Source organism: Pseudophryne corroboree, chromosome 11, assembly GCF_028390025.1.
Source record: "Pseudophryne corroboree isolate aPseCor3 chromosome 11, aPseCor3.hap2, whole genome shotgun sequence".
NCBI lineage: Eukaryota > Metazoa > Chordata > Amphibia > Anura > Myobatrachidae > Pseudophryne > Pseudophryne corroboree.
In genome coordinates, this window is record NC_086454.1 from 132,342,960 (window position 1) to 132,358,439 (window position 15,480).

A 15,480-nucleotide genomic window follows, 5' to 3' on the forward strand; every position below is an offset into this window, starting at 1 on the left:
GGGTGTGTTCAAAGTGAAATCTAAATTGCAGTGTAATAATAAAGCAGCCAGTATTTACCCTGCACAGAAACAAAATAACCCACCCAAATCTAAATTTCTCTGCAAATGTTATATCTTCCCCACCTGCAGTGCACATGGTTTTGCCCATTAGAGAACAATTTTGCTGCTGCGATCAGGTCTGAATTAGGCCCATTGTCATTTGATTCAAACATGAAAAATATTGAGAGGAAATAATAGCATCAGTGTCTCCATATTTATTATGTAGACTTTACAAGTGATAAACGTTCTAAAACTCACAGCAAGCTAGTGGAGGTGCAGTCCACATGATCTCTTGAGAGCGTGATTTTTTCCCCTCTGCATTTACATAGATTCCAAATGTGGAAAAGCATAGCAGATATTCATTAAGTGTGAGTCTTGCAGCACAGAGTGCATCAGGAGCAGCTTGTGTCAGGAAGGTTAACTTAGGGTCATCTGGGTGGGGTAAATTTAATGGAGCCCCCTCATTAAGGAGAGGATATAGAGAAAATCCAGAAGCATATCCAACACAAAGGCGTTCCCCTAAGATGTCCATGCACTGCACCACTCCCACTGCTTGAAACTCCTTGATCCGACGTGGAAGACCTTTGCGGTTTGTTAGTTGAAAACAAACAACCAGGCGCTTAGACGCAGAACAAAGAACAGCTGATGAACCTTGGCACACCAAACCAGTCGCAATGGCCTGACAGCCCTTTGCCTCAGGGATCTTTACTCCAGCAGAGTCTGGGATGAGGTCCCAGGAAAACAGGCGAACACTATGGCTCTTCCCACAAAGCACAACCAACTGCTGGACTTCAGGAACGGAGCGTAGGAACAAAACTCGTTTGCAGTCTCCCAGCTGGGTGATTTCTAGGTAGGACAAGTAAAAGATATGGATTAAGACTTATTACTGACATATAACAAAATGAGAGCATCTAATAGAGCAGTATAGAAAGTAAATAGGAAATCGTAGTAAGTATTACAGCATATGTTATTAGAAAGTATGTGACCCACTTATACAGTTCAGGAAACAAGGAAGAAACGACATTACAGACATTGGGCGACATGTAATGAAGTCCGAGTTAGGTGGGCGTGTGCAATGCCGGCTGAATTCAGACATTTATTTAAAGGGGCAATCACAAAGCATGGTTTTGCCTTGTAAGTGATTGACCCTTTAAAAAAAAAGTCAGAGTTCGGCCGGCATCTCGCACGGCCGCCGAATTCGGGTGTTATTACAACCGGCCCATTGTCGTAGTCAAGAAGATTTTGTAAAAATCTCGCCATGGCATGCTGTACAATAATCACAGCTCACACTGATCTACAACTATATCCTTCCCACATGTCCTATAGGGGAATGCTGACACTTAACTACATCAGCAACATTTAAATTAGAAGAGAAAGCAAGTTCCGCAATAGTAACTTCGCACTGGACACATTCTAACTTTCAACATAGTTCAAAATGTCAAACTTTATTTAAATATATGTATTACGATAGGATGATGTCAAAAGTAGATAGCACTGACCACTATATCATTCTTAACAGAAAGATTACCATTTTCTTAACTAATTGAACAAGATTTCAGGTTGACTAAACATAGAAACTACATAAACCACTAATCAAATCACATAAATGTGAAAAATTTAATTTTTTACTCACCGTAAAATCTCTTCCTCGGAATCCATCTGGAGGACACTGCGTCATTACTTCTGGGTTAGAGTGTGGGCTATGGAGGTTAGGCACAAGAAACACTAAAAACTAACTCCTCCGCCCTCTAACCCTCCCACCTCCAGCAAGCCTCAGTCTACATTTATCTAAGCCATATGGAGGAAGAACAAGAGAACAAAGTCAAGAAGAAACCAGACAAAAAGGGGAGGGATCACAGAGTCACCCAGATGGATTCCGAGGAAGAGATTTTACGGTGAATAAAAAAATCCATTTCCTCTGTCATCCATCTGGGGGACGCTGCATCATTAGCTCTGGGACAGGGGGGGGGGGGGGGGGGGGGGTACCAGTGTGGCCACTCTTAAGACAGAACGGCCAAACCCAAGATTCCTCTAAACCAAAGGAGTGGAATCTGTAAAATTTGGTAAAGGTGTGCACAGACGATCAGGTCACAGCCCTGCACAACTGCGGACAGGCCAAGATGCGCCAACGGCGCGAGTCGAGCGAGCCTTCAAAGGAGCTGGGACAAGTAAATCCGACGAAACATAAGCCTGACAGATAGCTGAAGTGACCCAACGGCCAATGGTATTCCTGGAAGCCGGCCAGCCACGTTTGGGAGCATCAATGAGAACCAAAATACTGTCCATGTGACGTAAAGACACCGTACAAAACAAGTATATCCTTAAGGCCTGAGCAACGTCCAACAACGCCAAGGATGATGAATCTTGTGAAGATGAAGAATCCCGGAGAACAATGTCCTGGTTGAGATGGAAAGCAAAAACCACCTTAGGCAAAAATACACATTATGGTAAGACCTTACCATTGATAACAGTATTTCTCCTAAGTCCACAGGTTCCACAGGATAACATTGGGATATGGTGGAGCGACAATGGATCTGCACCAAACGATCAAAGTTTAGGGCCTCCCAGCATGCAACGGGCCCGTCCATATATCCCTGACTCCTGGCTCACGCAAATCAGTTGTTTTCCAAAGCTCAAGGAAGGAGCATCTTGTAGAACCGTAGTCAGGTGAGAAGAACACACATGCACACCCTTCAGTACAAGAGGGAAGAGGTTTAGTGAGTAAAAGGATCCTCAAATCTTGTGCGTCAGGGTGGGATCCTTGTGGAACCTGTGGACTTAGGAGAAATACTGTTATTAACGGTAAGTTCTTACCATAACGTATATTTCTCCTGCAGGGTCCACAGGGTATCCACAGGATACACTGGGATGTCCCAAAGCAATTTAGTGGTGGGGATGTTCCTGATTGGACAGGAGAATCCTTCGCCCGAATTCAGCGTCCTGGGAGGCAAAGGAATCCATGGCATAATGTCTATTGAATGTGTTAATGGGAGACCATGTGGCTGCCTTACATATCTGTTCTGCTGAAGTACCACGTTGTGCTGCCCATGATGGACCTACCTTATGAGTAGAGTGAGAAGAGACATTATCCGGAACAGGGAGATCAGCTTGAGAATATGCTTCTGAAATTGTCATCCGAAGCCACCTCGCCAGTGTCTGCTTATCAGCAGGCCGTCCTCTCTTATGAAATCCGTAGAGAACAAAGGGGGTCATTCCGAGTTGATCGCTCACTGTTGTTTTTCGTAGCGCAGCAAACAGGTTACTATCTGTCTTCCTGATAGCACTGGTACGATCTACATAGATTCTTAAGGCACGGACTACATCCAACGATGCATCTCCCGCTGAAAGGTCCGGCCCTTGGAAAGCCGGGACTACAATTTCTTCATTACGGTGGAATTTAGACACCACCTTAGGAAGATACCCAGATTTAGTTCTGAGAACTGCCCTACCTGGATAAAAAAAAAAATCAGAAATGGAGGACGACATAACAAAGCCCCTAAATCTGAAACTCATCTAGCTGAAGCTATGGCCAGCATAAAGAGAACTTTAGCTGTCAACCATTTAAGATCCACTCTTTTAAATGGTTCAAATGGGGCAACTTGAAGGGCCTTTAGAACTAGACTAAACACTGTAGGAGGAACAAAAGGAGGTTGAATGTGCAGCATTCCATGGAAAAAAGTGCGCACATCCTGTAGGTTGGCAATTTTCTTTTGGAACCATACAGTTAGTGCTGACACTTGTGCTCTCAAGGAAGCCACCCTTAAACCTTTATCCATTCCTGCCTATAGAAATGCTAGAATTCTGGAAATTCTGAAAGACCTGGGGTCAAATTTCAGTTTACTGCACCACTGAATATAGGATTGCCATATTCGGTGATAAATACGAGCTGAGGAGGGTTTCCTTGCTCTAAGCATTGTTTGAATTACCTGTTGTGAGAATCCTCTCAAGAGCCACGCCGTCAAAGACAGTCGATCCAGATGTTTGTGATGACAAGGCCCCTGAATCAGTAGATCTGGACGTTGAGGTAGCAGGAATGGAGCATCCATCTACATCCTCCGTAGATCTGTGTACTAATGTCTTCTGGGCCAAGCCGTAGCTATTAATATCACAGCACTTTTTCCTTATTTTACCTATCTCACCACCCTGGGTAACAGAGCAATGGGAGGAAACACATAGGCCAGATGAAAGTCCCATCTCACTGACCGGGCATCCACAAAGTTCGCTTTGGGATCCTTTGTTCTTGATCCGTATGCTGGCACCTTGTGGTTCTGACGGGATGCCATGAGATCTATCTCTGGCAACCCCCATCTGTCGACCAGGGTCTGGAAGGCTTCCGCATGTAGAGCCCATTCGTTTGCATGAATGGAGTGCTGAGTGACAAATCCGCTTCCCAGTTTAGGACTCCTGGAACACTGCAGACACGACTGGAAGATGAAGTCCTGCCCACTTTAACGTGTGAATTACTTCTTTCATTGAGTTCCTCCCTGATGGTTGAGGTACGCTACTGTTGTGGCATTGTCCGAGCGTATTTGGACTGGTTTCCCCTGAAGGATGTCCTTTGCCTGATTCAATGCATGCCATGTATATGGCTCGGAGTACCAATATATTCATTGGCAGGCAACTTTCTTCCTTGGTCCACTGCCCCTGGAAGCAATTTCTTCCTGACATTGCTCCCCAGCCCTGAAGGCTGGCATCTGTTGTCATAATTTCCCAATCTGATATCCAAAATGGTCTCCCTTTGTCCAGATGGGCTGCCTGTAGCCACCAGGTTAATGTCCTCCTTACTTCCAGAGGAAGAACCATAGTCTGCGTTTTTATTGTCTGATGAAAACCATTCCACTTGGTAAGGATCAGATGTTGCAGAGGCCTTGAATGGAACTGAGCATACTCTACCATGTCAAATGTTGACACGCATTGCTGCATGAATGGATACTATTCGATTGTGTAGAAGCTCCTGGATCCTTAACTGAAGTTTGGTTATTTTGGTCAGAGGTAAAATTACTCTGAAGGCTCAAATCCAATACAAAATAAAACTACTTGTTCTCCCTGCGCTGTTATTCTAAATCAAGCAATAGGGCATAAATACACTTGACTCACCAAGTATAAAATAGTTATTTTTAATTAATAATGACTAGTCTTATAAAGTAAAGTCTTATTATGGACAGTGATATATAGCATTTAGAACATATGATCCACCTCTCTTAACTTCATGTTTTTTATAAGGTTAGTTGTTATTTTATTGATTGATGTTTTATAAGACTTGTCAATATGGATTAAAAATAACTATTTTTTACTTGGTGAGTCAAGTGTATTTATGCCCTATTGCTTCATTTAGAATAACAGCACAGTGAGAATAAGTTGTTTTATTTTGTATACACCTGATTGTTTCAGGTGAAATAATTTGGCTTTTACCACAAGTCAATTACTTCACTGCTGCTATATGTGGAACACATATTTTACCTGAAAAATTGGTTTTGTAATATTATTATCAACATGTTTATACGGTTTTATAAATTAGCGCCAGGCAATTGCGGTTGTAGTATTCATCGAATCCAATACAGCCTCCAAGTGAGTCATCTGTTGTGACGGAATCAAAGACGATTTTGCCCAATTTATGAGCCAACCATGCTTCTGCAGACACTCTATTGTCTGTTGCAGATGACACAGAAGCAATTCCAGAGACTGTGCCAGAATTAAAAGATCGTCGAGGTATGGAAATATTCTTATCCCATGCTGGCTGAGATAAGCTGCCATAATCACCATAATTTTGGTGAATAGTCTGGGGGCTGTGGCCAACCCGAATGGCAGAGCCTGAAACTGAAAATGTTGTTGGAGGATAGCGAACCTGATATAGCACTGATGGGACAGGGCTATAGGAACATGTAGGTAAGCATCCTGAATATCCAGGGATACCATAAAATTCCTTGGTTCCATAGCCAAAATGATGGAACGTAAAGTCTCCATATGAAACCGAGGTACCCAAATGTACTTGTTCAGCATTTTTAGATTGAGTATGGGCCGAATTGACCCATTCGGCTTCTGGACCAAAAACAGGTTGGAATAGAAACCCTGTCCTCATTGTGCAGGAGGAACCAGAATGATTACTCCTGACTGAAGCAATTTCTGAACTGCCTCTTGCAAAGCCCTGGCCCTCGTCTCTACTAAAGACAGGCTGGTACAAAAAAACCTTTGAGGAGGGCTTTTCCTGAAAGCAAACGCATAACCGTGAGATACCGCTTCTTGCACCCAGGCAGCCGTGGTAGACTGCTGCCAGATTTGTGCAAAATGAAGAAGTCGGCCTCCCACCCTGGAGTCCCCCAGGTGGAGACCCGCCCCATCAGGCTGATGGCTTTTCTTCTGTTTTAGAAGCCGGTCCTCGGGTTGCCCAATGCTGTTTAGACTTACCAGAGCTGATATACTGGAACTGTTTGCGATCACCCTTTCCTTTTCCTTGAGACCGAAAAGCTGGAATTTTAGGATTAAATTTGTAAGTAGAAGGAAACTTAACTTTCTTGGAGTCTGCTTCCGACTCCAAAATACTGGTTAACTCTTTACCAAAGAGAATGTCTCCAGTAAAAGGTAACGTCTCCAAAACTTTTTTGGATTCTGAATCAGCTTTCCAGGTGCGTAGCCAAACTGCTCGGCGAGCAGCTACTGTTGAGGCTGGTGCTTGAGAGGCAATAGTACCCATATCTAAGGCTGCTTCTCCGAAGAATATTGCAGCCTGTTTGATATGTGCCATATGGCATTTTTGCTCTCTAGATGTCATTGAGATTTCCCCTTCCAAAGCATCTGTCCAGGCAGCCACTGCTTTATCCATCCAGGCTGAGGCCATGACTGGTGTAATGATTGACACAGACAGGGAAAAAATTTTTTTTAGCAAAACGCTCCTGTCCGTAACATCATTTTAAGAAGTTGAAGGCAGAGGTAATGTAGATTTTCGCACTATGCGAATCACATGTGTATCTACTTTAGGGGCTACTTCCCTCTTTAAACAGTCCCCAGTCAAAAAAGGATAATTGGAATTCCATTTCCTAGGAATTCTAAATCTCTTACTGGGCGTAACCCAAGCCCCTTCCATAATTTCCGTCGGCTGTTCTGATCCAGGAAACTAAGTCTTAACTGTTTTGGGACGTTTAAATACAGGTGCCTTGGATTTTAACAAAGGCTCTGCTGATTCTTCTAAGGATAAAATGGATTTCATTGCCGTAATCAACTCAGATATGTCCACTGAGCTGAGACCTTCTTCCTCATCCTCATATGCAGAACCAGAGTGTAATGAGTCTTCGTCCTCCGATGAATCCTCATCTGAAACATGTGTAGACTGTGAAGATGTTGTTTTGTGTCTAAATTATTTACTTACCACTGGCTTTTCAGCCTGTTTCTGTTGAGAGGCTACTGCTTTCCCTGCTGGAAATGATAAAACGTAGGTGGAATGCTGCACATAATGGTTAATAGTGTAACCTATCGCTGGTACAGAATTTGGAATTATCCGCTCAGCTATACTGGATAATGTCTGTGCAAACATAGCTCATGGGGGATCAACTTGCACCTGCGTCTGCCTTGAATTCTTCAAGAGACCTTTGTGAAAGCTAAAACAGTTTGCACACAACCAATCCTAAACCAGATCCTGAGAGGTTAACCCAGCTTTACATGACAAATATGATATGAGTGTCGGTGATGCTGTGAGTGTATTTTCCTCACCTTTTCCGCTCTTAGACATGATAAATAATCAAGACACTTTCACAGTGTAATACACAATTTGTGACTAACACATCTTACAGTGATTACAAAGTGACATAGAATCCAACCCTACCCTGCTTAGCTCCAGCATTGAGGATCGGAGTAAACAGACAAAACTGACAGAATTTATGGCAAAGTCAGCAATCACACTAGTAGTCAATCACAGGTTATACATTAGTATAATAAGCAATATGAGCACATATTCAACTACAAATACAGTTCAAATATGTAGGAGAAACATATTAATGCATTACTTTATAAAAAAAAGTTTTAACCGTATTCAGACACATAGCGAAAGAAACCACAGTAATATTATCACACTCATATGCATTATGCACTCATCCAACTATTTGTACTCAAAGTTAGATAGAAAATAAGATTTTACTCACCGGTAAATCTATTTCTCGTAGTCCGTAGTGGATGCTGGGGACTCCGTAAGGACCATGGGGATTAGCGGCTCCGCAGGAGACTGGGCACAACTAAAGAAAGCTTTAGGACTACCTGGTGTGCACTGGCTCCTCCCACTAAGACCCTCCTCCAGACCTCAGTTAGGATACTGTGCCCGGAAGAGCTGACACAATAAGGAAGGATTTTGAATCCCGGGTAAGACTCATACCAGCCACACCAATCACACCGTATAACTCGTGATACTATACCCAGTTAACAGTATGATAACAACTGAGCCTCTCAACAGATGGCTCAACAATAACCCTTTAGTTAGGCAATAACTATATACAAGTATTGCAGACAATCCGCACTTGGGATGGGCGCCCAGCATCCACTACGGACTACGAGAAATAGATTTACCGGTGAGTAAAATCTTATTTTCTCTAACGTCCTAAGTGGATGCTGGGGACTCCGTAAGGACCATGGGGATTATACCAAAGCTCCCAAACGGGCGGGAGAGTGCGGATGACTCTGCAGCACCGAATAAGCAAACTCTAGGTCCTCCTCAGCCAGGGTATCAAACTTGTAGACTCTTGCAAGAGTGTTTGAACCCGACCAAGTAACAGCTCGGCAAATTTGTAAAGCCGAGAACCCTCGGGCAGCCGCCCAAGAAGAGCACACTTTCCTCGTGGAATGGGATTTCACAGATTTAGGGTGCGGCAGTCCTGCCGCAGAACATGCAAGTTGAATCGTGCTACAGATCCAGCGAGCAATAGTCTGCTTAGAAGCAGGAGCACCCAGCTTGTTGGGTGCATACAGGATAAATAGCGAGTCAGTTTTCCTGACTCAAGCCGTCCTGGAAACATATACTTTTCAGGGCCCTGACTACGTCCAGAAACTTGGAATCCTCCAAGTCCCAAGTAGCCGCAGGCACCACAATAGGTTGGTTCACATTAAAAACTGCTACCACCTTAGGAAGGAATTGGGAACGAGTCCTCAATTCCGCCTTATCCATATAAAATACAGATAAGGGCTTTTGACAAAGCCGCCAATTCTGACACACGCCTGGCCGACGCCAAGGCCCACAGCATGACCACTTTCCCTGTGATGTATTGTAGCTCCACGGATTTAAGTGGCTCAACTCAATGCGACTTCAGGAAATCCAACACTACGTTGAGATCCCACGGTGCCACTGGTGGCACAAACGGGGCTGACTATGCAGCACTCCCTTAACAAAAGTCTGAACTTCAGGCAGTGAAGCCAGTTCTATTTTGGAAGACAATCGATAGAGCCGAAATCTGGACCTTAATGGAACCCAATTTTAGGCCCCTAGTCACCTCTGACTTGTAGGAGGTGCAGAAATCGACCTAGCTGAAATTCCTCCTTTGGGGCCTTACTGGCCTCACAGCACGCAACATATTTCCGCCATATGCGGTGATAATGGTTTGCGTTCACTTCTTTCCTAGCTTTACATAGCGTAGGGATAACTTCCTCCGGAATGCCCTTTTCCTTCAGGATCCGGCGTTAAACCGCCATGCCGTCAAACGCAGCCGCGGTACGTCTTGGAACAGACAGGCCCCCTGCTGCAGCAGGTCCTGTCTGAGCGGCAGAGGCCATGGGTCCTCTGAGATCATTTCTTGGAGTTCTGGGTACCAAGCTCTTCTTGGCCACCCGGAACAATGAGTATAGTTCTTACTCCTCTCCTTCTTATTATTCTCATTACCCTGGGTATGAGAGGCAGAGAAGGGAACACATACACCGACTGGTACACCCACGGTGTTACCAGAGCGTCCACAGCTATCGCCTGAGGGTCCCTTGACCTGGCGCAATATCTTTGTAGCTTTTTGTTGAGGCGGGACGCCATCCTGTCCACCTGTGGCCTTTCCCCACGGTGTACAATCATTTGGAAGACTTCTGGATGAAGTCCCCACTCTCCCGGGTGGAGGTCGTGTCTGCTGAGAAAGTCTGCTTCTCAGTTGTCCACTCCGGGAATGAACACTGCTGACAGTGCTAATACCTGATTTTCCGCCCATCGGAGAATCCTTGTGGCTTCTGCCATCGCGATCCTGCTTCTTGTGCCGCCCTGTCGGTTTACATGAGCGACCGCCGTGATGTTGTCTGACTGGATCAGCACCGGCCGGTGTTGAAGCAGGGGTCTAGCCTGACTTAGGGCATTGTAAATGGCCCATAGTTCCAGAACATTTATGTGTAGGGAAGTCTCCTGACTTTTCCATTATCCTTGGAAGTTTCTTCCCTGTGTGACTGCCCCCCAGCCTTGAAGGCTGGCATCCGTGGTCACCAGGACCCAGTCCTGTATGCCGAATCTGCGGCCCCCTAGAAGATGAGCACTCTGCAGTCACCACCACAGCGACACCCTGGCCCTTGGAGACAGGGTTATCCGCCGATGCATCTGAGGATGCGACCCGGACCACTTGTCCAACAGATCCCACTGGAAGATCCTTGCATGGGACTTGGCGAATGGAAATTCTTCGCAAGAAGCTACCATCTTTCCCAAGGCTCGCTTGCATTGATGCACCGATACCTGTATTTGTATTAGGAGGTCTCCGTCAAGAGACGCCAACTCCTTGGACTTCTCCTCCGGGAGAAACCCTTTTTATCCTGTTCTGTGTCCAGAACCATACCCAGGAACAGTAGACGCGTCGTAGGAACCAGCTGCGACTTTGGAATATTCAGAATCCAGCCGTGCTGTTGTAGCACTTCCCGAGATAGTGCTACTCCGACGAACAACTGCTCCCTGGACCTCGCCTTTATAAGGAGATCGTCCAAGTACGGGATAAGTACTTCGGCCATTACCTTGGTAAATACCCTCGGTGCCGGGGACAGACCAACGGCAACGTCTGGAATTGGTAATGACAATCCTGTACCACAATTTTGAGGTACACCTGGTGAAGAGGGTAAATAGGGCCATGCAGGTAAGTATCCTAGATGTCCAGTGATACCCTGAAATTTTCCAGGCTTGCAATAATCGCCCTGAGCGATTCCATTTTGAACTTGAACCTTCGTATATAAGTGTTCAAGGATTTCAATTTTAGAGTGGGTCTCACCGAACCGTCTAGTTTCGGTACCACAACATTTTGGAATAGTAACCCCGGCCTTGTTGAAGGAGGGGTACCTTGATTTCACCTGCTGGAAGTACAGCTTGTGAATTGCCGCCAGTACTACCTTTCTCCGAGGGCAGCAGGCAAGGCTGATGTGAGGCAACGGCGAGGGGGAGTCGTCTCGAACTCCAGCCTGTATCCCTGTGATACTACTTGCAGAACCTAGGGATCCACCTGTGGGCAAGCCCACTGGTCCCTGCAGTTCCCGAGACGCGCCCCCACCACACCTGTCTCCACCTGTGGAGCCCCAGCGTCATGCGGTGGACTCAGAGGAAGCGAGGGAAGATATTTGATCCTGGGAACTGGCTGACTGGTGCAGCTTTTTCCTTCTTCCCTTGTCTCTGTGCAGAAAGGAAGCGCCTTTGACCAGCTTGCTTTTCTGAAGCCGAAAGGACTGTACCTGAAAATACGGTGCTTTCTTAGGCTTTTGTGAGGAAACCTGAGGTAAATTTTTTTCTTCCCAGCTGTTGCTGTGGATACTAGGTCCCAGAGACCATCCCCAAACAATTCCTCACCCTTATAAGGCAGAATCTCCATGTGCCTTTTAAAGGCAGCATCACCTGTCCACTGCCGGGTTTCTAATACCCTCCTGGCAGAATGGACATTGCATTAATTCTGGATGCCAGCCGGCAAATATCCCTCTGTGCATCCTTTATATATAAGACAACGTCTTAAATATGCTCAATGTTAGCAAAATATTATCCATGTCTTAGCGTATTAATATTATCTGACAGGGTATCAGACCACGCTGCAGCAGCACTATTTATGCTGAGGCAATTGCAGGTTTCAGTATATAACCTGAGTGTGTAAATACAGACTTCAGGATCACCTCCTGCTTTTTATCAGCAGGTTCCTTCAAGGTGGCCGTATCCTAAGACGGCAGTGCCACCTTTTGACAAACGTGTGAGCGCCTTATCCACCCTAAGGGATATCTCCCAACGTGACCTATCCTCTGGCGGGAAAGGGTACGCCATCAGTAACTTTTTAGAAATTACCAGTTTCTTATCGGGGGAAACCACGCTTCTTTACACACTTCATTCATTCATCTGATGGGGGAACAAAACACTGGCTGCTTTTTCTCCCCAAAAATAAAACCCCTTTTATGTGGTACTTGGGTTCATGTCAGAAAATGCTTAACACATTTTTCATTGCCGAGATCATGTAACGGATGTTCCTAGTGGATTGTGTATATGTCTCAACCCCGTCGACACTGGAGTCAGACTCCGTGTCGACATCTGTGTCTGCCATCTGAGGTAACGGGCGTTGTTTGAGCCCCTGATGGCCTTTGAGACGCCTGGGCAGGCGCGGGCTGAGAAGCCGGCTGTCCCACAGCTGTTACGTCATCCAGCCTTTTATGTAAGGAGTTGACACTGTCGGTTAATACCTTCCACCTATCCATCCACTCTGGTGTTGGCCCCACAGGGGGCGACATCCCATTTATCGGCCTCTGCTCCGCCTCCACGTAACCTTCCTCATCCAACATGTTGACACAGCCGTACCGACACACCGCACACACACAGGGAATGCTCTGACTGAGGACAGGACCCCACAAAGTCCTTTGGGGAGACCGAGAGAGAGTATGCCAGCACACACCAGAGCGCTATATAATGCAGGGATTAACACTATAACTGAGTGATTTTTCCCCCAATAGCTGCTTGTATACATATATTGCGCCTAAATTTAGTGCCCCCCCCCCTCTCTTTTTAACCCTTTGAGCCTGAAAACTACAGAGGAGAGCCTGGGGAGCTGTCTTCCAGCTGCACTGTGAAGAGAAAATGGCGCCAGTGTGCTGAGGGAGAAGCCCCGCCCCTTTTTCGGCGGACTTTCTCCCGCTTTTTCTGGAATACTGGCAGGGGTAATTTTACATCTATATAGCCTCTAGGACTATATATGATGTAGATTTGCCAGCCAAGGTGTCATATATTTCCCTCAGGGCGCCCCCCCCAGCGCCCTGCACCCATCAGTGACCGGAGTGTGAGGTGTACATGAGGAGCAATGGCGCACCGCTGCAGTGCTGTGCGCTATCTTGGTGAAGACCGAAGTCTTCTGCCGCCGATTTTCCGGACTCTTCATGCTTCTGGCTCTGTAAGGGGGACGGCGGCGCGGCTCCGGGAACGAACACCAAGGTCGGGTCCTGCGGTCGATCCCTCTGGAGCTAATGGTGTCCTGTAGCCTAAGAAGCCCAAACTACCACCTGTTAGGTAGGTTCGCTTCTTCTCCCCTTAGTCCCTCGCTGCAGTGAGTCTGTTGCCAGCAGATCTCACTGTAAAATAAAAAACCTAAATATACTTTCTTTCTAGGAGCTCAGGAGAGCCCCTAGTGTGCATCCAGCTCAGCCGGGCACAAGAATCTAACTGAGGTCTGGAGGAGGGTCTTAGTGGGAGGAGCCAGTGCACACCAGGTATTCCTAAAGCTTTCTTTAGTTGTGCCCAGTCTCCTGCGGAGCCGCTAATCCCCATGGTCCTTACGGAGTCCCCAGCATCCACTTAGGACGTTAGAGAAACTTTGTGCTGTATAGCCCATACTCAGGAGAGTGGGATACAGGGAGACTTACCTGGCTTCCAGGATCGATCAATACATTTGCGAACACTGAGTGGATCCAGACACTATAAGTGTACACCGCCGCTCCGTGAACCTATAGTGAACACAGATACTCAAGTGAACACTGACGCACCAGACACACAGCCGCCTATGCTGCGACTGGGTCCCTTAGTACACAACGTCTTGGTCGGAAGCGGGAATTCAGTTCATGGCGGGAGACTCGGAGGAAACTGGTCATGAACTGGGGGGAGGGGTGACCAGGGGAGCATCTGACTTCCCACTGCTGACATCAACCCTAGGGATCGCGGCCTCATGCTACCTCTGGAGCCTATGATCCCTAAGGCCTAGCACTGATGCACTCTCTGTGGCAGCCAAATCAGCGACTGTTTGGTAATCTCCCCCAAACAGTGCGGATGTGTCCATGTTCCCCCTCTAAGGGAACTGATGCCTTACCTTCCCTCCATGCTCCGGCCACAGCCTGGTAACGTCTGTTGGACCTGCTAGTTTTATCCAACACAGACGCCCGCCGAAACAGCACTGTACTCGTGAGTAAGCGTTGTCGCAACCCGGCGGGGAGTTGTTGGAGTGACTCTTTCTAAGGTACATATAAGACGCTGTTTAGAAAGATCACTCAGAAAAAATAGTAAGACTAAAAATAAAATAAAAAAGCTTATGGCTGCTAAAAACCATGGTCCGGCTCCTGCAGCACCAAACAAAAAACTGATTTGCCTGAGCCAGGAGGCGGGGATATATGGAAAGGCCCACATGCTGGGAGGCCAAAAACCTTTGACCGTTTGGTGCAGATCTGCTGTCGCTCCACCATATCCCAATGTATCTTGTGGATACCCTGTGGACTATGCAGGAGAAAAGAAGGTGTTGTCCTCAAAACCACACAGTCAGAGTGAAAGGTAAGAAGAGGCATTCTGCAAGATAAGGCAGCTAACTCAGAGACCCACCGAGCCAAGCCAATTGCTAAGAGAAACACCACCTTCAAATTCAAAAACCTTAAGTCCACCGAGTCTAGATGCTCGAAGGGCTGTAAGAACCAAATTCAAATCCCAAGGAGGAACCGGTTGGGCATATGGTGGCTGGATGCGCAACACACCCTGAAGAAAACAACGGACATCCGGAAGGGCTGCCAACTTTATCTAAAACAGAACAGATAAGGCAGACACGTGACCCTTAAGAGAAGAGAGTCGGAGACCCTTGGACAACCCATCTAGGAGACAAGCCAAAAGACGCGGAAGACGAAACACAGAGCCCGAAACCTTCTAGCATTTGCACCATGAAATGTAGATACGCCAAATACGGTAATAAATCCTGGAAGTAACCGACTTCTGAGCCTGAAGCATTGTACCAACCACCGAAGACGACAATCCTTTGGATCTTAAGATGGAGGTCTCAAAAACCACTCAGTCAAAGCCAGACGAGGAAAATCGGGATGACAACATGGTCCTTGAAGAAGGAGATCTGGACATAGTGAAAGGTGGCATGGAGGCTCGGCTAGCATGGCCTGAATCTGAGCATACCAATGTCGCCAAGGCCAATCCGGAGCAGTCAAGATGACCAGCAGGGCTTCTATCCGGAACTGCTGAAGCACTCGAGGGAGCATTGCCAGAGAAGGAAACAGGTACCCGAGACAAAAACTCCA

At 46.5% G+C, this 15,480-nt stretch overlaps 1 protein-coding gene across 2 annotated transcripts in view; it reads right to left on the reverse strand.

The window, feature by feature from the left end:
• Window positions 1-15,480, reverse strand: part of CDC42BPG (CDC42 binding protein kinase gamma) — a 388,481-nt gene that overhangs the window by 39,271 nt on the left and 333,730 nt on the right. For both annotated transcript variants that reach the window (XM_063944811.1, XM_063944812.1), the window contains exon 30: window positions 298-885. In XM_063944811.1, coding sequence (XP_063800881.1) covers window positions 298-885 — 588 coding nt within the window. The remainder of the gene's footprint in view (window positions 1-297; window positions 886-15,480) is intronic.